Genomic DNA, 27,216 nt, shown 5'->3' with positions numbered 1-27,216 from the left:
GCTACACCAAATGGCAGCTTGCACACTAGTCATTCATTCTTTACTCAAGCAGAGGCCAATACTTGTTGACTGGAGCCATGCGCGAGGCATGCGCTCTGAGTACAGAAGCAGGCTGCACTTTTCCAGAAGCTGGTATGGCTGCTGCCAAACTTAGCCAGTACACCTTTTTTTTTATTAAAGGATTTATTAACGTTGCTTTTTACATCATATTTCAAATGACAGGTTTAACAAACAAGTGCCAGTACACCTTTTTTCCCCCGTCAAATTCTACTTCCACAGACCAAGTCTTCCCTTCAGCCCTGAGAACCAAAGGGTGTCTGTTCACATCAGGCCCAGAATTATGCTTTTCATTTTCCTTCACTTGCAATCTTCTCCCCTTTTGCCTTTCATCTTGCCTTTTCCCTTTATCTGACTCTAATATTCATTCACCACTGCCATGAAAGTTCCTTAGACATCAATGATCATTCACCCATTTTATGAAAAGTCCTAGCGAGTCCCGTCCTGTCCTTTCATTTCCTTCCCTTTCCTGTGCTAGTACTGAGGCTTGAACTCCGGGCCTTGCACTCTTGGTTGACTTGTCTGCCCGAGGCTGGCTCTTGAGCACTTGAGCCACACTTTTACTCACTGCTTCTTGCTGGTTATGCGAAGATAAGCATCTCTTGGATTTACCTGGTGGATTGGCTTTGAACCATTCTTCACAGGTATGTCTTCCTGAGCGGCTAAGATTCCAGGTGTGAACCACTGGAGCTCAACCCTAAGGACACTTCAGTGCTTCCGATGTAAATTCTAAATTCTTCAACCTGGAATTACTATTGTCCTGCTACTCTAGGCATTTCTGTGTACCACCTTTCTTGCTCTTTATCTTCTCAGGCAAGTGTCCAGCTCATAACCCAATCACCACCCTGGTAACTACAAGTCTTCTTTCGAGCTTGTCCAGAATCCTGCTCTTGTTCTACAAGCCTTCTTCTTAATTCCTGGTTTTGTCATGGTGCCTTTTCTCACATCTTTCTGTTCTTGGAATGATTCTAGAAAAGTTGACCCTGTATCACTCAGTTATCAAGTACATATTGCTATGTGCAAGTACTTAATTTTCCATGCTTAGATTCCCCCCCCCCTTTTTTTTTTTGCATCATTCACACAGCACCTAGCAAGGTTCTGGAAAGGTAGCAAGTGCACAGTAAGAGTGGGTTCCATGAAAACAGACAGAAGGTGTAAGATTCCACAGAAAGGAGGCTGCCACATGGTTCAGACAGAAAAGAGTTTATTGTGGGAGAGCTGTACTGTCGGCCTGCACAAGATGGAGGCATGCAGGAGCGCGGGAGATGGAGAGGAAGGGAGGAGGAAGGGAAGCAGGAGAGGGGCAAAGGGCAAGGGCAAGGCTGCAAGGGACCAGTGGCAAAAAAGGGGGGACTGCCCGCTGCCCCCAGGTATGCCAGATACCTGGGCGGGGCAGGGGCTTCTAGGGAAAGGACCACTGTGTATTGAGGAAGGCCAATGGGGAAGGCACCATTTTCTCCCGAGGACCTAACAGAAGGCATGTTGAATGAGAAGGGGCAAACCAGGCCTGGGACTTCAGAATCTTTTGCTTTTGATTTAGTTGGGGCTGTGAATGCTATTGTACTTTGTAGTTTTGTCATTGGTGGCTCCTGCCTGTAATCCTACTTGAGAAGCTGAGTTCTACGGATTGAAATTTGAAGCCGGCCTGGTAGAAAAGTTCATCTCCAGTTAACCACCACGCAGTGGAACTGTGCCTCAAATGGTAGAATTCTACCCCACCACCACCACACAAAAAATAAATGTTACCACAAAATCTGAAGGACATTGGCCCAGGATGGTGAACCCCAAACAATAATTTATAATGCAAGTATTTTATGGATATTTAAAAGTAAGCTATTAGGTCCGGGAGTTTGGCCCAGTGGTAGAGTGCTTGCCTAGCATGCACGGAGACGTGTGCTCAATTCCTTGGTAACCACATACATAGAAAAATTGGGAAGTGGTGCTATGGCTCAAGTGGTAGAGCTCTAGCCTTGAAAAAGTCCAAGAACAGTGCCCAGACACTGAGTTTAAGCTCCAGGACTGGCCAAAAAGAAAAAAAAAAAAGTAAGCTATTAGAGTTTGTTTCTCTTATAATCTCAATGATACTTTCCTTTTTCCTTTTAGACTTGCAACATTATTTCTCGAAAGAGGGCCCAATCGGATAGGTGGCATTTATAAAAAGGCTGTTTACAAACACTTCACGGATGAGAGCTATTCCATGGAGGTCCCCAAACCCCCCTGGCTTGGATTCCTGGGCCCGATCCTGCGGGCAGAAGTGGGTGATGTGATTGTCATTCATTTAAAGAACTTTGCCTCCCGACCCTACTCCTTGCATCCACATGGTGTTTTCTACAACAAAGATTCAGAAGGTAAATGTCGATGCCCTGTGATGTGTGTGGTGGTGGTGGTGGGGGGTGAGGATCTTGAATCAGGTCTACTTCCTGGGGGAGGGAAGGTCCTGAAACATAGTAGTTACACATGTTCATTTGTTTTCTTGTCCTTGCTCTCCCAGTCTCTCTCTTCTTTTTCTTCCTCCTTCTTTCGCTCTTTTATCATTCTTGCTCTTTTTTATATTGACACAGAAATGGGGCTGCAACCTCTTGGCATATGCCTACTGTGCCATGCCAAGGGCACAATGGTTTTCTTGTGTGTCACTCAGCGGTGTCCTGAAAGCACCATTGTTCTGCCACCCGTGGCGGCAGCCTGGGCTGCGGGGCTGTGGGTGGTCACCTTGCTCTGAGGATCTCCCTGGGCCTTTCTCCTGGGAAGCATCCTGGTCTGTCTCAAGTCTCACTACAGTAGTTTCTAGATTACTCTGTAATTAGAAAAGTAATGTGGACTGGGAGCATGGCCTAGTGGTAGAGTGCTTGCCTAGCATACACAAAGTCCTGGGTTCGATTCCTTGGTACCACATACCCAGAAAAATCCAGAAGTGTATTTGAAATTGGATAGGAAAGGGGGAAAACAAGATGAGGGGTTGGGGTGGGGGAGGGAAATGGGGACCAAGATATGAGAAAGGGTATCAATGTATGTGAAGTAATGCACCTTCTATCTGGTGAATATAATGTAACCCTTCTATTAATTACAATAAAAATATATGGAAAAAATAAAAAGGATGGGGGAAGGGAAATTGGGAGAAAAACATGAGAAGGGGAATCACTGTTCAAGAAGTAATGTACCCACTGCCTGATAAGTATAACTGTACACCTTCTATATATCACCCCGACAATAAAATACAAATTTTAAATAAAAATTAATAATAAAAAAGTAAAAAGAAAAAAAAGGCCAGAAGTGATGCTATGACTTAAGTGGGAGAGTGCCAGCCTTTAAAATGATTCTGGCTCACAGTTCTGGAATTGCCATGTATGGACTCCGTTCTTTTGAGGCCTGTTGTGAGGCAGAACACCACAATGGAGAGCAAACACATGGCAGAACAAAACTGCTCCTCCTGTGGCGGAGAAGCCATAGGAGCAGGAAGAAGCTGGGGCCTTCTGTCTTCATCCAGAGCTGGGCCTCAGAGACCTGAAGGCCTGTCTCCAGGTCCACATGTTTAAAGATTCTCTAACCTCTCCACAGCACCACTCTGGATACAACTGTTTTCTATTAGGTCTACACTGTGGCCCTGTCTTTACTGTCTTCGGGTCCACACTGGCAGCATCCCTTGAATTCTTACTTGTGATTGAGTGGAATGAGTTGAATGAGGCTACACCTGCTTGGTGGCTGTACCTGGGGAATGTGTCTGGCACAGTAACCATCAACACTGACGCAAACTCACCTTAGCATCAAGGAGGAGCTACTGGATATTATTGAAGGTTCTCAGGCAGCCAAACTTGATTGGCAGCTGCCACTGCCAGCTGTGTATAAGCCTGTAGAGGAGAAAACTCTGAGGATGAACTTGGCATTGGGGATGCCCTTTGTTCTTGACCCATTTCCTTCACCACAGGGTAGCAAAGAGTGGGTCATTTTTAATTGTTGAGAATGAGCTCAAGATCTCATGCTAAGCAAATGTGAAGGTTTGTAAAAACGGGACTGTTTTGGCGATAAGAACAGGAAGGTGGAAGAGGAAAAACGACCAGAAAGAAATATGATTGAAGTATATTGTCTGTATGTATGAATAGGACAAAACGCACTGATAATAAAAATTAAATTAAACTATCATTTTTACTTAGCTTTAATTTTTAATGTAGTTGTACAAGAAGGTTTTAATTCAATACATGCATTTAAAATTTTTCAAAGCAAGCTTCAACTAATTGAAAGGACCTCCAGGATATTGAAACAAAAGCCATATAACGAATGACTGTTGTCCTTAATGTACTATGTTGTCTCTCATCTCCTTTGCTGTCCCTTGGGTATCTCATATTGTTACAGTACCTCATTTTGTTATCTGATATATTGAATTTATTTGTATTTGATTATTTGAAATTTGATAGGGAGGGGGGGAAACCAAGACAGGGGAGCAGTGGGGGGGAGGATAAAGGGTACCAAAACATGTGAAAGGGTATCAATGTATGTGAATTAATGCACCTTCTATATGGCAAATATCATGTAACCCTTTTATTAATTACAATAAAAAAAGCAAGCTTCAAAAGGGTATTGGGAGAAAGTAATAGAGGTAGTGAGTATAATCACAACACAATATACACATGAACTACCACAATGAAACCCATTGTTGGTATACCATAACATAAGATAGTTTTTTTAAAGTTTTAGAAGATATAAAAATTTTATGTTTTTGCTGGGCACCAGTGGCTCACATCTATAATCCTAGCTACTCAGGATGCTGAGATCTGAGGATCACAGTTCAAAGCCAGCCTGGGCACTAAAGTCTGTGATTCTCTTATCTCCAATTAACCACCAGAAAACCAGAAGTGGTGCTGTGACTCAAGGGATAGGGTGGTAACCTTGAGCTGAAGAGCTCAGAGATAGCACCCTGGCCCAGAGTTCAAGTCCCACGACTGACCAAAAAAAAAGTGCTTTTTTTAAAAATACAGTTTAAAAAATATCATTTATACTGCAGGATGAAGGTAAAGATATGGTAAAATAGTTGTGCCTGTCTTTTTACATAGGGAGAAAAAAAAGCAACATTTCTAGATATTCAGGTCTTGTCCTAACCACTTCATGTTTCTGAAAAGCATGCTTTGGCACATTGTGTTCCAGCGCCATGGGTCATTCAGAAGCATGTTCAAGTCAGTAACATTAAGTGCTTTCGTGATGTTGTGCCACTACCACTATTATCCAAGCCCAGGACATTTTCTTCTTCCTAAACAGAGCTCTATAATTTAATAATACTTCCCCTTTCCTCCTTTCTGCAGACCACTGGTAACCTCCCTTCTCCTCTCTCCATGAATTTGCCTGTTCTAGGGTCAGATTTATTTCACTTCATATACTATTTTTCAAGGTTCTTTCCTTTTGAATAATGGGCCCAAAGTGCATTCCTTTTTAAAGCAATAACTAAAAAAATAAAATCCAAGCCCAGTGTTGTTGTTGTTGTTGTTTATCTGTTAATGGATCCTTGGGCTGTTTCGACATTTTGAGTAGAAACATGAACGTTAGTTTATCACAGATCCTTCTGAGCTTCTATGAAAGTCAGGAGTCCTTTCATCAGAAAAATATATAGGTACGTGAAAATGATCTGAAATTTAAGGGATTCTCAGATCTTTGAAAACTATTTAAGTTCTCTAAGTAAAGGATACTTTTACTGCTGGGTATCCATGGAACCTTCTCTGTGCACAGTCCTAAGTAAGTTTCTCCTATTTTAGGAGTCTATTGACTTTTTCTTAGTTACCTTTTATCAGATTGAGGGAGTAGCCTATTCTTTGTTGGAAATTTTCAACTGGACTTTGTTGACTATGTTTTTGTGATATTTGTCTTTGAATATATTTATACATTCACATACTTGATTTGTAGCCTTAAAAACATTGGTTAAATCTCATTTAGCCATGGTTTATTTTTTTTTAAATACTGACATTTTGTTAAGAATTTTTGTGTCTCCAGTCCTATAGAATATTTGTAGTTTTCTTACAATGTCTTCATCTAATGTTGATATCACAGGGCCTTTGATAACTTGTTGCATGGGGTGAATTAGGATGCTTTTCTTCTATTTTTTTATTATTATCATTATCTTCAAATAATTGTACAAGGAAGTTCCCACTTAACATAACCATTTATATATACAATACATCTTTTTTTGCCAGTCCTAGGGCTTGAACTGAGGGCCTGAGCACTGTCGTTGGGCATTCTCTCGGCTAGTGCTCTACCACTTGAGCCACAGCACCACTTCTGGTTTTTGCTGTGTACATGGTACTGAGGAATCGAACCCACAGCTTTGTGCATGCTAGGCAATCACTCTTACCACTAGGCCATGCTCTTGGCCCACAATGCAACTTGATCACCACTTCTATCATTCTTTTTCCCACTTACCCCTTCCCCACTCATCAAGTTTCCTTGTTCTATTTTCGTCTGTCTATATTGAATATTATGACTGTACCCTCCTCTCTTCCTCTTTCTATTCCTCCATCCTCTCCAGCAGCCCTCACCTCTAAATCAAGATATGTATCAATTTCCTAAGATTCTTTGTATTAAATGTCCTGCTAATTGTTCCAAGGGGATATACCATGGAGTCTTACTTCTGTTTGTGTCATGCTTCAGTCATTTTGATCATGCATGTATACATACGATCCTGCGTGTGTTTACATATATGCTTATATTTCGGCCTAACATCTAGAAATGAGAGAAAAACAGGTGACTCTTATCCTCTGAATGTGCCTTGGCTCAACAGGATGTTTTCCAGATTCATCTATTTCCTTACATATGACATGACTGCATTCTTTCTGGTCGCTGAATAAAATTCCACTGCTTATATAGACGGCTTTTCCAATTGATTTATCAGTTGGTTGTAGAACATTTTGGTTGTTTCCATAGCTTGGCAATTGTGAACAGTGCTGCAATGAACAGAGATGTGAAGATATCCTGATTGCATCCTGATTTACATTCCTTTGTATAAATGACCAAGAATGGTATTGCTGGATTATTTTTAATTCTACGTGTGTGTGTGTGTGTGTGTGTGTGTGTGTGTGTGTGTGTGTGTGTGTGTGTGTGTGTGTGTGTTCCAGTCCTGGGGCTTGAACTCATGGCGTAAGCTGTCCTGGAGCTGTTTCCCAAGCTTTTTGCTCAAGGCTAGCACTCTACCACTTGAGCCACAGATCCACTTTTGAAGGTTTTGGTGGTTAATTAAAGATACCAGTCTCCTAGAGTTTTTTTGCCTGTCTGGATTCAAGCCATGATCCTCAGATCTCAGCCTCCAAGCTAGGAATGCAGGCAAAGCCACCAGCTATTTCTAACTTTTGAGGAACCGCCATACTGACTTCCATTCCCACTAACCGTGTATGAGAACTGTTTTCTCCTTTATTGCCCAGTTTTTATCCTAATCTTTATTACTTCTTTCTGTCTTCCAATTTTGGATTTGTTTTTCTTTTTCTTGGAGCTGGAGGTGCCTCATTATATTTTTATTTTGAGATCTCCTTATATATAGGTTCTCAGAACTAAACATTTTTTCTGAAGGTTCTGTTAAGGTATATCTTCATTTCCATTAGCTCCAAAGAACTTTTGGATACTACTCTCATTTCTTAATATTATTTAATATATATTTAATAGTCTTCATAAGTTTGAGTAATTTTTTGTGATTTCTTTTGTTGTTGAGTTCCAGTTTTATCCCGTTGTGGTCAGATAAACTCCAGTGAGTAATTTCAGTTTTCTTATGTTTGTTGGGACATGATTTATGTCCTAAAATGTGATCTATGCTGTAGAAAGTTCTATAGACTGCTGAAACTTTATATTATGCAGCTGCTACATGAAATCATCTGTAGATATTTGCTATATCCGACTGCTGATTTTTTTGTCTAGACTACTTATTCAGTGGTATGAATGATATAATAAAGCCTGCCAGTGTTATTGTTATTGTGCTTCTAATTCCAGTGATTGCTAATGAAATTTGCTGTATGTTGGAGCATGAACAAGAACAATTTGTATGTCCTCTTGGCAGATAATTTCCTTTATTAGAGTGAAGTGATCTTTGCCTTTTCTGACTAATTAAGAAATTTTTGTTGTTGTTGTTGGTTGTGGAGCTTGAACTGTGGGCCTGGGCATTGTCCTTGAGCTTTTAAGCTCAAGGTTAGCGCTTTACCACTTGAGCCATGTAGACACTAAAGTATATTTTTATTCTTATTGTAAAGGTGATATTCAGAGGGATGACAGGTACGTAAGCCAGGCAATGAATGCGTTTCTTTTTGAACAATGTCACCTCTTCCCTTGTTTTCTCCCAGTTTATCCCTCCTAACTTTCTTGCCCAACAAGCTGTGCATTTCATTTTCCACATAGTGTCTAGTGAGTATCCCTGCTGCATTAGCTCACCCTTTGCCCCCCCCCTGTTTCTGGGCCCTTCATATGCTCCCCCAAATATGTAAACTTACAATCAAGACAAAGGTACAGAAATATCAGCAGCAATAAGCAAAATAACAAAAAATGCTCATTTCCACTTCTTTGAGTTCATTTCAAGAAACATTTTATATGATCAGATGCCCACAGTTACTGAGCATTTGAGATCCTCTCCTAAGAATATCCTCCTTTGGTCTCACTGTGTGAATGTCTACAGTCCTGTATACTTTATCATTTTTGTCTCTAGTCTTTCCATTTCCATATGAATGGTCTAATATCATTCTCTCTGACTGACGAGTACATTTCCATTGTGTGTATTTACCAGATTTTCTTGATCCATTCATCCACAGAGGGGCATCTGGGTTGATTCCTTATCTTGGCTATGGTAAACAATGCTGCAATGAACATGGTTGTGCTGATAGCTTTAGTGGGACCTGGGTTGTGGTCAATTGGATGAATGTCCAGGAGTGGATGCTAGGTTATAAAGGAACTCTATGTTTAGTCTTTTAAGGACCCTCCCTCCACACTGCTTTCCAGAGTGGCTGACCAAATTCACATTTCCACCAACAGTGTAATAGCATTCCCTTTGGACCACATCCCTGTTGTTTCTCTGAGGGGTTATTTTGGGGGGAGTTAATTTTTTGAGCTAGGTATTTAATTATATATATATATTTTTATTTTTATTTTTATTTTTTTGCCAGTCTTGGGGCTTGGATTCAGTGCCTGGGCACTGTTTGGGCTCAAGACTTGCACTCTACCGCTTGAGCTGCAGTACCACTTCTGGCCTTTTCTATGTATGTGGTACTGGGGAATTGAACCCGGGTCTTTGTGCATGCTAGGCAAGCACTCTACCACTAGGCCATGCTCTTGGCCCAGCTCTAGGTATAATTTGACTATGAGGCCATTGTCTTGGGAGCCAGTCCCATTCGCTTGTCTTTGGTCAACTCTCTTTACCTGAAGTCCTTTTCAGGCCATTGCATTGTTTACTTGTATCCACTGGACTTGCACAGCAGATTTTTTTGAGCAGTCATGGGACTCAAACTCAGGGCCTGGGTACTGGCCCTGATTGTCTTTGTGCTCAAGGTTAGTCCTTCACTACTTGAGCCACCATTCCACTTTTGGTTTTTGAGTTGCACATCAGTTTTATTGCATTGTTTTCTTTACAAATCTTAAGTTTGGTGCTTTTTAATTTTCTCTGTTTGCTATCTTTTTATTGGTACTTTTGCCTAGTTTACCAATTTACCTGCTTTTATTTGTAGTCATTGTACCTGAATGTTTATTCCTGGTTAATGGGAACACAGAAATATAGTTCAAGTCTAATTGCTATCCAATCCTTTTTAAATTTTTACTACTGACCTTTAACTAGTATCTCTTTGGCCCTTCTGTGAGGGAAGATAGTCTAGAAAACTCCTCTGCTGCAGGGAATTCAAAATTACTTGAGCCAACTGATTCTGAATATTAAAATCCTTGTTAAATGATTTTGACCTTCCTCTCAGCACTGATGAGAAACCATGGCGTGGTTAGATTTGAGATTTGAAAGATTAAACTTAGTCTGGAAAACAGACCAAAGGCAACTGGAAGGTTACTGTAGAAATCCACAGGAAAGATGATGACTGTTTGAATAAGAGCTTTGATGATGGAAATGGGCAGAATTAGATGAGTTTGAGGAAAGCAGGCCTTTTGGTATTTAGAAACTGGAAGGGAGAAAGAGGGAGAAGATAAGAATATTGCATTTTTTTTTCCTGACTTGTATTGACTACACTGGTAGTACCTTTCTCTGGGACAGAAAGCAGTGACTGAGGATTCAAACCTAGCAGAAGAAAATTTTGCTCTTAAAAAGATTACATTTGAGAGCTTGATATTTATAAGTGTAAATGTCAAGAAGATAGATATCAGTGAAGAGTTCAGAGGATAAAGAGAAAAGTAGGAATTGGGTATATGTGGCTGACTTGTGGAACTGTGGCAGCCATTAAGCAGAGAGGAGGTACTGCACACAGAAGGAAGAAGACCGTATTTATTCCTCTGTCAAGTTAATTTATCAAGATTGAAAGTAGCAAATCTCATTAGATTAACTTTGAGTAAAACTAGTTTTGTCAAGTTTCCTCATCTCATACCAAAAATTATTTGAGGATAGTGCAGAGATGAACATAAAATGTATGTGCCAGTGATTGTATATAGAGATTCCCTTCTTGAATACTTGATTGTTAAACATGACATTTGAAATATGATGTAAGAATCAATGTTAATAAAATCTAAAAAGTTATTTGAGGAGCCAAGAGTGTGGCCTAATGGTAGAGTGATTGCCTAGCATGCACAAAGACCCAGGCTTGATTCCTTAGTACCACATACATAGAAAAAGCTGGAAGTGGTACTGTGACTCAAGTAATAGAGCTCTAGCCTTGAGAACCTTGAAAAAACCCATGTACAGCGCTCAGTTCCTGAGTTCCAGCCCCAGGATTGGGAAAAAAAAATTTGAAAAAGGTTTCTGTATCTTTTGAAAATTGTTTTCAAAGGCATTGAATATATAATTTATTATAATAGTAAAGAACGTATATATAAGGATTTTGTTGAAAACACTCTCTTATGACATTATTAGCAAAAAGTTCTATCTTGAGGAACTGATAAGTTTCATTTCATGGGCAGACAAACTATATAACCTAATTATAGTAACTTAATATATATTAAACCTATACTTAAAATATGTAATCTAAATGCAACCAGAAATTCAGACCTGCATTGATCAGAAGTTATTATTTATTCCCTAATTTATTCCTAATTTATTCCCTGCTTCCTCTATATAGGTTTTGTTTGACTTTATAGGTATCACTTACTTCAGATATGTACTTTATGAGCTTAATGTAGACAATAATTTACATTATTTTCAGAATGTAAAAAGTATTCTTATTTTTGTTTTGTCGATCATGGGGCTTGAACTCTTGGCCTGGTAGCTGTCCCTGAGCTCTTCAGCTCAAAGCTAGTGCTCTACCCATTGAACCACGGTGCTACTTCTGGTTTATTGGTGGTTAATTGAAGATAAGAGTCTCATGGACTTTTATGCCTGGGCTGGCTTTGAACCCTGATCCTCAGATATCAGCCTCCTGAGTAGCTAGGATTACAGGTGTGTGCCTGGTAGTATGTAAAAATCGTTGACAGTTGCTATGGCAAAAGTGAATAAACAAATGTAACAATGGTCCATACATTTATCAATAATTTTGATGGGAAATCAGGCATTAAAAAATTCAAATCTGGCTCACTCTGGCAGTGTTAACTTTTCTAGAAATGATCAATACCTTCCATTTGAGGTGGCTTTAGAGAATAAATAGGATAATACACACAATGCCCCCTATACTTGTACAGTAGAGGCTTATCTGGTTTTTTTGTTTGATGTCCTCAAAACTTCAAATTGTCTTTTTATAGAAAGATTTGTTTAGAAAGTAATATGTGAATTTTTGGTCATATCTTTGCCGTGGTTCACTTCCTGTCACATTTGAAGCTGAATTTCTGATGCCTCTACATTCATTAGCATATGGTCTATATCCAGTTCATTCTGTTGAATGAATGAGTGGTGAATGCATGGGAGAATGAATGGTAAATAGGCCTGGATTACATCCATCTTTCTCTGGCACTCATTCTCCTGCCTTCATTTCAGTAATGCACTAACTCCTCCCAGTCCTTTGGAAATCATCTTATCCCACCTCCATCATGATGCTTCTTAAAATTATAAGGTGCACAGCTTGGTCACTAGCCTTCTACTTAAATGATTTTCACACTATTTTTAATGGATTTCATTTAATTAAAAAATCTTGCTGGGCACTAGTGGCTCATGCCTATTATTCTAGCTACTCAGAAGTCTGCAGTCTAAGGATGGTGATTCAAAGCCAGCCTGGGCAGGAAAGTCCATGAAACTCCTCTCTCCAATTAATTACCAAAGAGCAACAAGTGGAGCTATGGCTCAAGTGGTAGAGCACTAGCCTTGAGCAAAATTAAAGTTCAAGTCCTAGGATCAATAATGTAAAATCAAACCAACAAAAAGATTGCATTCATTTTGCCTCAAGCTCCATAGCAAGCACACTTAAATTCACTGATATGTGATTAGAAAGCTCTGACCTTTTTTTTTTTTTTTTTTTTTTTTGGTCGGGCCTAAGTACTGTCCTTGGGTTTTCTCAAGGCTAGAGCTCTACCCCTTGAACCTCAGCACCACTTCCGGCTTTTTCCTGTGTATGTGGTACCAAGGAATCGAACCTGGGTCTTCATGCATGCTAGGAAAGCACTCTACTACTAGGCCAAACTCCTGGACCGAAAGCTCTGGCCTTTTAATGGTATCTTATCTTTTCTTGGAAGGAGCCTTGTACCCAGATGGGACTTCTGGAAGGAACAAAGATGATGACATGGTTCCTCCCGGCAAGAACTACACCTATGTGTGGCCAGTGAGAGAAGAGTATGCCCCCGCCCCTGCAGATGCCAACTGCCTGACCTGGGTGTACCATTCTCACATTGATGCCCCGAAGGACATCTGCTCTGGGCTAATTGGACCCTTGCTAGTGTGTAAAGAAGGTAAGGTACCTCCCCACCCCCAAGAGCCTCTTCCCAGGCAACTCATGTGCAGAAAGAAAATAGGATTCAGGCCTGCTTTCACTTACCTTCCTTGTTCCACACAGAATATGCCTTCCTCTAAACTTTCCTTAGCATACTGGAAATTCCTACAGCATGGGGGATCTGTCTAACCTCATAGCAAAAGGCAACATTTCATCTTCTGCTTAAGAATAATAGAAGCATTCTGAAATGTATCTGGTTCATATACATGGATGTGTGTATATATATATACATATATTTAATAACATTCCCTAATACTATTTACATAAATGTGAAATTTTTCATCAAATGACCCCGACAAAACTTTGGCTTCATTATTACACATAGATAATACATTTGCTATTTAAATCCATATGAGCTAACATGGTCTATCTGTGTTGTCAATAAATCTACCTACTTAAAGGATAGCTGAGTTTCCCAGGCTACAGTTGTGAATATTTCTTTTTTTTAAATGACTTTTCTATTGTTTTGTCATTTCTAACAAAGCCCTTGTACCTTGAGGGGATTGTGGATTAACCAACTATGTTTAGCTGTTTGACCTACTTCAAGTCTACCAAACACCCCGGTGGGAATTAGGAAAGCTCATTTTAATTTAGTTCACCCTGAACTTTGGTTTTAATCTACTCACTGAACATATCGTATAGGTATGCTGAACAGATACTCGGGCACAAGGACTGACGTGGATCGAGAATTTGTGATAATGTTTACTCTTGTGGATGAGAATCAAAGCTGGTACCTTGATGAAAATATAAGGCATTTCTGCACTGACCCTGATTCTGTTGACAAGAAGGATGCTGTTTTCCAGAGAAGCAACAAAATGCACGGTGAGTATCTTTATGATCTCAAAGGTACAGCACCTCCTGAACTATGAGGTACTTCAGGACGTCATTTAGTGACGTCAGTGGTGGGAAATAATATGAATGAGATCCAATACACGATGAAGCCTGGACAACCTGCAACACAATAGATACAAGCTAAATTGCACACGATGGACATGGCTGTACAGAAAATGGAAGGATCAGTGTCATCATTAGGAAAGACTTGATGGAAGAAGTAATTCCAGAGAATAAATGGGATTAGACTGACATAAAAGAGAATGAAATCACAACCATATAATAATTCTGTGAGTTTTTTTATCCTCTTGTCTTATCCAGCAATTATTTCATGAGTAGCTTCTGGTTTAAGAACGGTGTTATGCCTAAGGCTGACAGGAACACTTGTGAATTTGAAGCATTATGTTCCCAGGAATTCTTTAAGCCATGTTTCATTGAGCAACCAATATATACCAGGTCTCGTAATGGTTCAGACTTTCTGTAGTTATTGTTAAGTCCACCTGGAAGAAATGACTTCTTCCCTAGGCTCTCTCCCACTGCATCCTGGAAATCCCTGCCCAGCACCTATAACCCTGGCAACTGGCATGTTTGGGGGCAGTGGGAGGTCCCCCAGCCTGAGGTATTTCCCATCCTCTGAGATCACATCTACTTCCCCTTTGCCCACACCCCTCTCCCTATATAATCTCTCACTTCCCACCATAAGCTCCCTCGCTGCCTGACTCCATCTTGGGAGGCAGGAGTCTGATTTCTCCTCAGACAATAAACCCTCTTCTCCTGAACTGCGAGGAGTTTCCTTTCGGCAGACTTTACAATTATCTTTGTAGTTGAGTCAGAAAACTTACTGTGATTGCTGTTCATAATGGTGGCTTAGTACAGCATTTTAGAATGTGAGGATTAAGCTGTTCTCTACTCTTTGCTGGAGAGCTCGAGAGGATATAAAGGAAATCTTTAATGTAAACATTCAAGATTCACTCTGAAACCTCATCCTGAGGTAGCCTCAATGTTGTCACAAAAACCTATAAGGAAGGAGAGGAGTTGTAAATCCTCTTGCCTCATTTTATGAAAGAGAAACCAAGGTACACGGAGCATCAATGGCTTGCCAAAGGTCAAAGTGATCATTAGTTCTGTGTTTTTGAGAAAAAACTGAGAAAGACATCCTATAGGAAATATTCTTTTTTCTGGTCATGGGACTTGAACTCTGGGCCTGGACATTGTCCCTGAGCTCTTCAGCTCAAGGCTATCACCCTAACCCTGAGTCATAGCACCACTTCCAGTTTTCTGGTGGTTAATTGGAAATAAGAGTTTCATGGACTTGGACTTTTATGCCCAAACTGGCTTTGAATCATGATCCTCAGATCTCAGCCTCCTGAGTAGCTATTTTATAGATGTGAGCCACAGCACCTGGTGCAAATAATTTTTAATTTGCCAGTGTTTGATTATAAAGTACACTGAGACACCATCATCAGTAACCTGTACTTACATCACAGCACAGTTATCTTGGTCAGACTTTTCCTCACTGTGATAAACACTCAGTTTTCAGAAGTTTCATCCCATTATCAGTTGGCTCCATGGCTTGGGCCTAATGCAGGGCAGGACATCATTACAAAATGACGCGATAGAACAGCTGCTCACTTCATGGCAGCCAGAAAGCAGAGAGAAAAAGAGATGGAGCCAGTACTCACTGGCTCCCTATTGCTTTTTTTTCCCTATTTGGGCCCACAGCTTTTTCGAACCCTCCCATATTCAGGGAGGGTTTTCCTCCTCCTTAGTTCTACAGGCCTATTGACTTTGGAAACTTCCTCACAGATACACTGTACCCCAAAGTACGCTTTACTGATCTGCTAGGCATCCCTTGGTTACAGGCTGACAGTCAGAGAACATCACATACTCCCTCTTTTTCTTCCTTCTCACAATTTGTTAGTACCCCTCTCTATTGGTGTATTTGGAAAATATGTTAGGAGGAAAGGCAGTGAGGGAGGGAAGGAAAATGGTTGGGAAGAAGAAAAGAATAAACTAAAAATCCAAGTGATTCAAAAAATTTCTGTGACCAGTTTTTACTTCAAAATGAGATTGAAAAATGTCAAAAATTGCTGAACACTATTTAAATATAATGATGGTTTAAGAATCAGACCATGCGACACTCCTTTATCCTCTGCTATACATTCTTCTGGAATGAAAATGTCCAATACAAAGGAATAAATCCCATAAACAACCACAGACTACTTTTTTTTTATTTTTATTTTTTTTTGCCAGTCCTGGGCCTGAGCTCAGGGGCTGAGCACTGTCCTTGGACTTTCTCAAGGCTAGAGCTCTACCACTTGAGCCTCAGCACCACTTCTGGCTTTTTTCTATGTATGTGGTACCGAGGAATCGAACCCAAGTCTTCATGCATGCTAGGCAAGCACTTTAACCACTAGGCCAAACTCCCGGCCCACAGACTACTTTTTAAAGAGAAATCAGCCTGTATGTAGAAGTAAGTGTTTGCAAGCAATCCTTCCTTAAGACTGACAAATGAGAACTTGCCAACTACAAGGTAGGAAGAAAAAAAACCCTAGTTTCACCCGGCTGCATGCTTTTGTTACCTGATTGAGTAGATGCTACATGTTGGCTTTTCTGCTAGATCCCAATACCACGGGCAAGGCATGTTTACAGCTCAAAGGAGCAGGAAGTGTGGTGTGGATGGTATGGGAGATATGAAAATGAAGAATTTGAATAGAAGGTGACTGAGTCACCTACCTCTTTCTACACCATCCTACACCTGACTGTTCACTGTAGCTCTAGGACTGTATACAATGTATACTGATTTTTTCTTCCTCCTCTAACTTCTCCTCCTCTTCCTTGTTTTATTCAGGCTTTTTGTTTAATGTAGCCAAGTCTGGAAACCTTCTGCTTCTGTCTCCTGAGTAAGGGATTGCAGGCATGTACTACTATGTCCAGTTTGATCTTTACTTGTGTTGATTTATTTTCCTTAAAAAAAAGTCAAAACTCATTGGGTACTAAGAGCTCACGCCTGTAATCCTAGCTACTCAAGAGGCTGAGATCTAAGGACCGTGGTTCAAAGCCAGCCTAGGCATGAAAGTCCATGAAACTCTTACGTCCAGTTAACCACCAGAAAAGTAGAAGTGGCCCTGTGGCTCAAGTGATAGAGCCTTGGGCTGAAGAGCTCAGGGAAAGAGCCCAGGCCCAGAGTTAAGCCTCGCTACTGACCAAGACAAAACTCTTTATTCCTTTGTGAGACAGTAACATATGCTTATTAAGGGCCAGAATTTCCTTCATGAAGCATTACAATCAATGATCTGTATTGGCTTTCCAACATTACTTGTTTGCCTTTGTATGAGAGTCTTTTCCACCAATGTCTTTCTATTTTCAGCCCTCAATGGATTCCTCTTTGGAAATTTTCCTGAACCTGAAATGTGTGTTGGTGAATCTGTGTCCTGGCACTTGTTTGGAATGGGTAATGAGATAGACATCCATTCCATCTACTTTTATGGTAACACCTTCATCAGCAGAGGGCATCGCACTGATGTTGTCAACCTGTTCCCTGCCACCTTTCTCACAACGGAAATGATAGTGGAAAATCCTGGGAAATGGATGATCACGTGCCAAGTCAGTGACCATCTACAAGGTAAAACAGGACAATGTGCACAGAATGGTACCACAAAATCACACAGTACAGTGCCTGCCTAGCATGCACGAAGACCTGGGTTGGATTCCTTGGTACCACATACATAGAAAAAAGCTGGAAATGGTGCAGTGGTAGAGCAAGTGGTAGAGCTCTAACCTTGAGAAAGTCCAAGGACAGTGCTCAGGCCCTGAGCTCAAGCCCAGGACTGGCCAAAACAAAACAAAACAAAACTCCTTTCATGTCTTCGGACATAAATGTCTATTGGAGCATTTTTTCTTCTTCATTTTTTTATTTTTTTTTACTTAGCATATATTAATTATACAAAGAAACTTCATTGTGGTATTTCTATGATGCATAAAATGGACTTTAATCAAATTGACCGTTTCTATTATTATTTCCTACCCTTTCCTCCTTTTATAAATGTAATGGATTTTTATTAATTTACTTTCATATATGTATACAAAGTAGTCAGACCACTCTCTTCCCCATCATACTCTCCTTCCCCCCTTTCAGTGATGTTGAGGATCAAATTCATAGCTTACCCCTGAGCCACATTCCCAGTGAGTCACATCTGCTTATGCATCTTTTGTCATATAAGTTACAAAATTTCTTCTCCTCATTATTACTTTATTTTTTTTGCCAGTCCTGGGGCTTGAACTCAGAGCCTGGGCACTGTCCTTGAGTTTTCTCAAGGCTAGCACTCCACCACTTGAGCCACAGCACCACTTGTGGTTTTTTCTATGTATGTAGTACCGAGGAATCGGACCGAGGGTTTCATGCATGCTAGGCAAGCACTCTACCACTAGGCCACACTTCTGGCCCTATTCTTTATTTTTAACTTTAGTCTGATTTTCTGTGTGAAAGTTTGAATCTTCTCAGTATTTTCCTGAGTTTCATTTATTCCTTGGCTTGTGTTTATTCAGCTGGTATGTTGGGGCAGTACAATGTTGGGACCTGCAAAAGTGATTTTCCTCACCCTAAGATGAATGGTCAACAGAGGCGCTACTTTATTGCAGCTGAAAAAGTTATTTGGGATTATGCTCCTCAAGGGTATGACAAATTCAGTGGTCTTCCTCTAAATGCCTCCGGCAGGTAAGCTCTTTTTGCTGGTGTTTCTAAGTCCTTCACAAGAGAGGCATCTAGTAGATCCTTCCTGTGATCTTTCTTGTATTTCAGGCCCTACTCTGATGATCACATGCCACATTGATGGCACAATGTCACTTCTTGTTTTTAACTTCCTTCGTGTTTCAGTTTTATTGTTATTCTAAAGATTATGTGCAGAGGGGTTACAATTACTTAAGTTAGATAATGAGTATGTTTCTTTTGGGACAATTTTGATGTCACTTCTGAAAAGTTCTGAATATAAATACTGATGACAATTGCTAGTGTTTATTTCCTTAGATTCATTTATCCTTTCATCGAACATTTCTTCAGCACCTACTGTGTGTAATCTGAAGTGCAAACTCTTTGGAAAAGCAAGAGTCACAAAGTATGACTCTTTTACAATGGCAGAAACTTTTTTTCAGGGTAGATGAGCTTCATTTGTTTCAGGGAATGTTAATATTAGTTATGTCCCATCTTTGTCCTTTGAGTGTCTCTTTTTTCCCTGTCCAACAATATCATTTTTTCCTTAAAATTTTGTTTGTTAAGTGAAGCCTTCCCTGACTCCTGAGTCATAATTAATCATTTTTCTTGGTTCCCATAGTATCTAGTATTTTTCAAATTGGATCCTGAAATTTATAATGTAGTGTGAACTTCTGTGACTTACAGAAGCATATGAAACTGTGTCTATGAATGCATTAAAATGAACAATTGGATGCTGATAATGATTGCTATTTCCCAGCATCCTATTTAAGTCCTTCTTTTGTGACCATAATGACAATCTTTGCTTCTTTAACGATATATTTCATTCATCTATTCTGTTCATTCATACTCATAAATATACATGCATTCTTCCACCAAACTAATGCACCTGAAACTTGCATAAAGAATTTGCGGGAACCAACCTAAAAAAAATCTTTACATATCAATATTCTCTATTGTTGAGCATTTCTTTATAAACAGAATAAAGAGAGCAAGCTTTATTATTATTATTATTATTAGTAGTAGTAGTAGTATTATCTTATTTATTTTTGTGCCGGTCCTGGGTTTTAACTTGGGGCCTGAGTGTTTTTCCAGAGCTTTTTACTCAAAGCCTTGAGTGCCCTACCACTTTGAGACATAGCTCCGTTTTCAGATTTTCCAAGGTTAATTGGCAATAGGAGTCTCATAGACTTTCCTGTCCAGGTTGTCTTTAAACTGGGATCCTTCACTCTCAGCTCCTGAATAGCTAGGGCTGCAGTCATAAACCACTGGAGCTTGGTGAGACCTAACTTTTAAAATAATTCAAAGTCTTATAAAACTCTGAAGTGCCTTTTAAGATATGAAAAGACAGAGTCTATTCAATCAGTATTTAATGTGGCACATGAAAGCACAGTGAATTTTGTGGCAGGAGAGATGCAAAGCATCTAAGACAATGCTCCCACCCTTATGTGGAGAAGGTGCAGAGAAGACAACTTTGTAAGTGAGGAGTAAGGGTGAGTCTGATGGCTGTTCAGAGACAGCAAGAATAGCCATAGAGCACTGGACCCAGGAAATGAGGTTTATGTAGAATGTTGTAGAATGGTGGGATTTATATAGGTGACTAGTGAAGGCTGGGGAATTTTAGATGGGAGGGTTAATGCAAAGCACCTGCTGTATGGGAAAGATTGATTAGATCTGAATGATTGCAGTGGCCATTTGCATAAAGAAATGAGCCCTTGCACAGATCAATAGAGACTGAGCCTTGGAATAAATTAGACATCAATCCCAAAGGTTCTTTTATACTTTTAAACTTGGTTTGATTGGTAACTGGAAGCAACTGAACATTTAAGGACAGGTAACTAATAATGCTGGAACTTTTTTGGATATTAATTTTGTGGTAGTATGCATACTGAGCAAAAAAATGAATCAGCCAGAGTGAGCTGAGGTTGCAGAATACACGATTAGGGAGTTCAATTAATGTTCTAAACTGAGATGACAAGGACATCAACTGGGCTTTAAAATTAGGTAGATACAAAGGGAAAAGATGCAAAAAATGTGTTGAAAAAGAAGGGCACAGAATTTACAAAGTGAGGGTGAGTAAGATAAGGGCATTATATAGAAAAAGAAGAGAAAGACAACACGTGACTGTGAGCATGGCATTACCACTGGCGGAGATGAGGTGGTTGAGAGATAATGCTAGTCAGAAGTCATGTTTTTTTATTTCACAACTTTGAACTTTGATTTTTCTTGAATATAATTTATAGGTACTTTCCATTAATTACTTCCTTAAGCAGGGACTCCATTATTTAATCGTGTCAGAAACACATAATCCTATCATATACAGAGCCCATTCAGCAAGAGATTGAGGAATGCTTGGTCAGCAGAGAAACCTATTCGCTCTTTATTACTCTGTAGGATGCAATTCTGGGACTCCAGCATTGGTTAAGCATGGAGGGGTTTTTTTCTAACTTATTTGGTTACTGAACTTTTGGGGAAGGAAGTACCATGGCCAAGAGAGAAGTGAACTTGATCACGTCTGAAGAGCTTTAAGGCTGATTGACTAGCCCTGAGAATCTTACTGAAGCCATTGTGGATATTTGTAGGGAGATTGGTGGGTGAGTGGGCTAGATTGTTATTACTGAAGATACATCATTCATGCTTCCAGTGGATGTGTCAGGTTGTGTTTTTAATCCCATTTTGTTGTCATTTACAGCGACTCTGCAATCTACTTCACACCAGGAGAAAACAGAATAGGAGGGAAATATTTGAAGGCTCAGTACACTGAGTATGTGGATGCAACCTTTACTCAAAGAAAGCAACGCTCTGGGTCAGAGGCCCATCTTGGAATTCTTGGTACAGTAAAACCATCCTCGTGTTTCGAAGGGCTGTGCCTTACTGAGGGAATATTCATCTCTATAGAATGACTCTTCTTACTTAACTTCCTTTTCTCTCACCCACTTTTGTCCCCTCTCAAAAATTTCTAGGTCCAGTCATAAAGGCAGAGGTGGGCGACACGCTGCTGGTGACTTTTGCCAACAAAGCTGACAAAGTGTACAGCATTCTGCCCCACGGTGTGCTCTATGACAAGGCATCTGATGCAGCACCGAATGTTGATGGTACGTCTCATTCCAAACCTAGAGAAGAAAGAGAACGAGTGAGGAGGAAAGGACTGACAACTAAACAGACTTGGCTCAAGTCCTGGTCCTTTTCCTTCCCAACTCCAAGTAGTTAGGCAGTTATTTCCTGAACATTATTCTACTCATCTATCCACTGAGGGTTGGAAAAGGATGGAGAGAATACAAAACAGGTTCCTGAATAGGTTCTTAGGATATGGTCATTGCTTTCCTTTTTCTCTTGGTAATGTAGTAAATTTAAAGTGAGCTTCTTCCATTTCTCTGAAATGGAGAGCCTTTCTCCTCTGAAAGTTTCTCAAGATTCTGCTGATATTCTCTGAGATAGAAAAGGAAAGCTTATTTGCAGTGTTTTGTGAACAAAATCTGACACATCTTTGCTCTATTCACTATCAGAGTATGGATTGGCGATCAGTATTAAGGACTAAATATCATAAACATCATCTCCCTCACAGAGCAGGAAGTATAGGCTCTTTCCACATTGGAAGGCAGCTTCAGCCCCTGGTGGTACCATTCATGATATTGCTTCTGAGAAACTCCTTGGTCTCAGTACCAGTAACCATGGCGGCAGCAGACATCCCATTTTGTCATTTATCCTCCCGGGATCCTTCTTCATCCACTGAATGGAGGCCAGGCACAGAGAGGATTAGGTTTTATGGTGCTGATGAGAGGAAGGAGAAAAGAATCCATGATCTCCAATCTTCACCCTCACCTGAGGAAACTGGGCTTCCTGTACCTGCGCTATTTTTTCAATCAAGATGCTCAGAATAACTCGAGGGGGGGGTGTTAAAGAAGAACCAGGGCCAGCCAAATGCTTGTATTTTTCATTTTTCAACTCAGAATACTCACCGGCACATTTCTCCAAAATGTGGAGTAGTGTGCAAAGGAAATCTTTAGACTTGGTCCAGTAAAAGACATATTATTGTTTTTGTTTTCAGGGGGGGAGGATTTTTTTGTTGTTGTTTTTGGCAGTACACTATAGATTAGTTGCACAGGCTTTTAAATGAAATAGACATGAGTTCAAATCTCTGTTTTGTCATTTATCAGCTTTGTAACCTTGAACATTCACTTACTTATATCCTCCATCTTGTGGTTACCTTTCAAAATAAGTCTCTCATTTCACATTTTGGGAATGTTTCTTGCAGGGATGAGAATAATATATTTCACATAGTAGGCACTCAACAATGAGTCATGCACTTGCATTTCATTGTTGAGTTCTCTCTCTCTCTCTCTCTCTCTCTCTCTCTCTCTTTTTATTTACCAGTCCTGGGGCTTGAACTCAGGGCCTGGGCATTGTCCTTAGACACGTTTTGCCCAAGGATAGTGTTCTGCCACTTGAGCCACAACACCACTTCCAGCTTTTTCTGGGTATGTGGTACCAAGGAATCGAACCCAGGGCTTTGCGCATGCTAGACTAGCACTACCACTAGGCCATGTCCCTGGCCCTACATCTTTCTTTTAATGTTTGCCCAGTTTGGTATTTGAGTACGAAACAGTATACACTCCACAAAGAAGACAGTCCTTTGAGTTAAGGTCCTACCTTGTAAAACAGCAGTGTGTTAAAGGCTGTTAGTGTTTCCCTGGTGGGATACAGGCCAGTGTTGGAGAGAGATATGAGGACAAGATGCAGCCTGAGCCTTTGAGATTGCTGTTAACTTGAATCACTGCTTTATTTGTACCCTCAGGATTTCTGAAACCAGGGGCCCACGTCAAGCCTGGTGAAACTTTCACATACAGATGGATGGTGCCTGAAAGCGTAAGCCCGGCAGCTGGCGATCCTCCCTGTTTGACCTATCTTTACTTCTCAGCAGTTGAGACAATCAAGGATACAAGTGCTGGCCTTGTAGGACCTTTATTAGTCTGTAAAAGGGGCGCTCTCAATGCTGATGGGACACAGGTAGGTCATCAAATGTCACCGAGTTTTATATGGCGGAGTACACCAGTCACATGGCCAGAATATAGCTAGTGATGAAGAGTCCATTACCAAAGCACTAGCTCTTCTTTCCTCTTGACATTGACTCCCGCAGACAGGCACCGGTGGCTCACACCTGTTATCCTAGCTCTTCAGGAGGCTGTGATCTGAAGATGGAGGTTCATAGCCATCCAGGGCCTGAAAGTCTGTGAGACTCTTAAAGCTCCATTAACCAGAAAACTAGAAGTAGTGCTGTGGCTCAATGTAGTAGAGCACTAGCCTTGAGCTGAAGAGCTCAGGGGCAGTGCCCAGGCCCAGAGTTCAAGTCCCAGGCCCCAAAACAAGAAAAACGAACTAACAAATGAAAGGAGGGAAGGAAGGAAGGAAGGAAGGAAGGAAGGAAGGAAGGAAGGAAGGAAGGAAGGAAGGAAGGAAGGAAGGAAGGAAGGAAGGAATACATACTCAGGCTTTTATTTCCTTTTTGTAAACTTTAGACCTAAATTTCCAAAGTAACCAAGGCCACCAAGGATTGTTGCATTTCTGTTTCTTACAGTTGGGATGAGATATGCCTCATTCTCTGTGTATCGCTTTGATTCTGGAATCTTCAGAGACCCACGTGAAATGTACTTAAGATTCTCCTTTTTTGACAAGGTTTCTCAAAGTTGCCCATAAAATGTTGGACCTGTTGTTCAGTTGTTGTAGACCAATTAACTTGTAATCTCTAGATGGTTCCAGTGTTCAGCCAAGACTGTTAATCCCTGTAACTCATCACTGAAAACTGGAAGTCAATGATGGTAGTAGCTGAAAGAAAGTGTGTAAATGATTCTTTATAAGCACATATTTAGTGGCTGAGGTTTTCCCACTGATTAGCGGTGAAAAGCACAGCATTTCATATTACCTCTACATGACATTAAGTATATTTATGAAAAGCAGAAAACCTACTCCTTGAAACCTTCATTTCACCAATTAGAAAATGTAATGCAATTTGCTTAAACTGTGATGTTTTATAGTATCTGGCATTATAAGAACTCAGTTCAGAGCTCAATGGAATTTCTGGATTTAGATGACACAAGGCATCTTGGTCTATCAGATCCCTGTAAGAATAAAAAAAAATCCTAGAAATGTCTATGTGTGTAATACTCTTCAGTATTTTTACGGTACCTCATTAGTAACATAATTTAAAACAGAATGCATGTACTAAGTCAGAAGAACTTATGACTCTGAGCACCTAACTCTATTCCCAGTATATTAACTTATTTCCTACAAATTAAATAAATACCAGAGCTGGAGTTGGACCTAGTTGTAAGAGTGCTTGCCTAGAATGCACAAAGACCTTGATTCAATTCCTCAGTACCACACACATAGGAAAAAGCTGGAAGTGGTACTGTAGTCAAGTGGTTGAACTCTAGCCTTGAGGAAAAGCCCCAGGACAGTGCTCAGCACCCAAGTTCAAGCCCCAGGACTGGCAAAAGATTTTTAAAAATTAATATCTGAACCCAAAAGATAACGCACCAGAAAATATTTCATTTGTTTCCTTGTATGCATTCAGTGATGTTTGATGTTTTTCTAGACATGTCTGTGGAAGTTGGGGTCTTGCCTAAGCCAGATATTATTTATGATGAGATAAGTTATACAGGATGCATGAAAAATAAAACAAAACAAAAAATCTTGAAACCTCCTCATATCTGAGATTTTGTTGAGAGAGAAATTCATTTTATCAGACTTGAAAGTTTTTTTCAATTCTAGAGGAAACATATCCACTATGTATCAGTCTTTCTGTGGGTAAAAACCTACTCAGACCTCTTCTAAGCAGATGAGCAGAGGTAGAGGTATTTACAAACCTTTCTAGTAAGTTTTCATATGGATAGCATAGACTATGGCCCAGTTATGTAAAGCTTTCCTCCCCTTCTTCCCCTCCCTCCCTAAGCCCCTCTCTCTCCTTGCTCCCCCCTCTTCTTTCCCCTCCTCTTCTCTCTCTCTTTCTTTCTCTCCCTCCCTCCTTCCCTTTCTCTTTCCCTCCCCCTCCCTTTCTCTCTGTCTGGATTAGAACTCTGCAAAAGAAAAGGGAGGCAGACTATGTATGCATAAAGACATAAACAGAACACAGCAAGCAGGTAGCTGGGCAGGCACAGTATCACCGTAAGGACAAAGATGCCATCAGAAGGCATTTTTGAGCTACCTCTTTGCCAGGCAGCAAAATGAAACTTGAACGAGAAGCATATTCAAGACAGGAGGGCATCCTGTGACAAAGCATATAGCAGCTTATTTGGTGCATTGCCATTAATTCAGGGTGGTATATGGTCAAATAAGATCTAATAAACTGGTTAGGAATATTCAACATAGTAATGCAAGCTAGCATAACATAACCATGTCTTCTAATTTTTACGAATTTACTCCCAATATGTATTGATCACCTGATTTTCCAGGCATTTTTCTTGGATGCGAGGGTACAGTGAGGAATTAAAAATGTTAAATTGTCTCTCCTGTATGCAGCCCATATTGCAGTGAGAAAGTCGAAAATAAATATATAAAATATAATTTCAGGTGTCGGTAAGTGCTCTGAATATAACAAAAGTAGAGTAAAGTGAGTTTGGGGTGAGACAGAAGATGAATGACTATTTAACATGAAGAGTTTAGGAAAGGAGTGAGCCAGGGAGGGGACTCTTTTAGGAGGGGGAGCAGCACCTGGAAAGAGCCTGAAGCAGGCCGAGTGTGGTGGCTCATGCCTGTTACCCTAACTACTGAGGAGGCTGAGATCTGAGGATCATGGTTCAAAGCCAGCCTGGGCACTAAAAAGTCCATGAGACTATTATCTCCAATCAATCATCAGAAAACCTGAAGTGGTGCTGTGGTTAACAGGGTAGGGTAGTAGCCTTGAGCTGAAGAGCTTTAGGAACAGCACCCAGGTACAGAGTTCAAGTCCCACGACCAACCAAAAAAAAAAAGAGCCTAAAGCAGGAGTGAGGTTGGTGTGTTGTTGATGGAAGAGCAAAAAGGCAGAGTGTCTTCTGAAAATGAGGAAGTGAATAATAGGAAATGTGAAGTCGGGCATAGACATTGAGGCCAGAGTATTAGGGGCCATACTGAGAAGCTGTCAGAGATGTCCAGCCTGTGGACAGGACTTCACAGAGCAGAAGGCCTTCTGAGCAGAGATACCATGCATTAGAAGAAATTGAGAATGATGTAAGGGAGAAATTGTATTCATAAATTGACGTGTTGGGTTGAAATCAGGGCCGAGAGTGTGGCTTAGTGGTAGAGTGCTTGCCTAGCAAGCATGAAGCCCTAGGTTCCAATCCTTGGTACCACATACATAGAAAAACAAAGCTGAAAGTGGTGTTGTGGCTCAATTGGCAGAGCACTAGCCTTGAGAAAGCTCACGGACAGTGCCCAGGCCCTGAATTCAAGCCCCAGGACTGGCAATAATAATAATAACAAGAATAACAACATTTTTTAAAGGGCAAGAAAAAGAAGTTTCATAGTGAATGATTGGGATATAAAAGAAAGGCATATTTCCTGGATGTCATGTGAAGCCCTCAGAGTCGTACTCAGAATTCTGACTTACTTGATTACTCGTTGAATCTGTGATCTCAT

General features: G+C 40.5%; 1 protein-coding gene across 1 annotated transcript in view; it reads left to right on the top strand.

Moving 5' to 3' along the window:
* Positions 1-27,216, top strand: part of Hephl1 (hephaestin like 1) — a 72,922-nt gene that overhangs the window by 20,053 nt on the left and 25,653 nt on the right. Inside the window, exons 2-9 of the mRNA XM_090342476.1 lie at positions 2,161-2,405; positions 12,811-13,023; positions 13,707-13,886; positions 17,266-17,520; positions 18,444-18,612; positions 21,296-21,435; positions 21,567-21,698; positions 23,399-23,610. Coding sequence (XP_090198602.1) covers positions 2,161-2,405; positions 12,811-13,023; positions 13,707-13,886; positions 17,266-17,520; positions 18,444-18,612; positions 21,296-21,435; positions 21,567-21,698; positions 23,399-23,610 — 1,546 coding nt within the window. The remainder of the gene's footprint in view (positions 1-2,160; positions 2,406-12,810; positions 13,024-13,706; positions 13,887-17,265; positions 17,521-18,443; positions 18,613-21,295; positions 21,436-21,566; positions 21,699-23,398; positions 23,611-27,216) is intronic.

Source organism: Megascapheus bottae, chromosome 12 (genome assembly GCF_031878675.1).
Source record: "Megascapheus bottae isolate mThoBot1 chromosome 12, mThoBot2.hap1, whole genome shotgun sequence".
Taxonomy (NCBI): Eukaryota; Metazoa; Chordata; class Mammalia; order Rodentia; family Geomyidae; genus Megascapheus; species Megascapheus bottae.
Note: the sequence above shows the minus strand (reverse complement) of the source record. Positions and strands in the feature narration are given on the sequence as shown.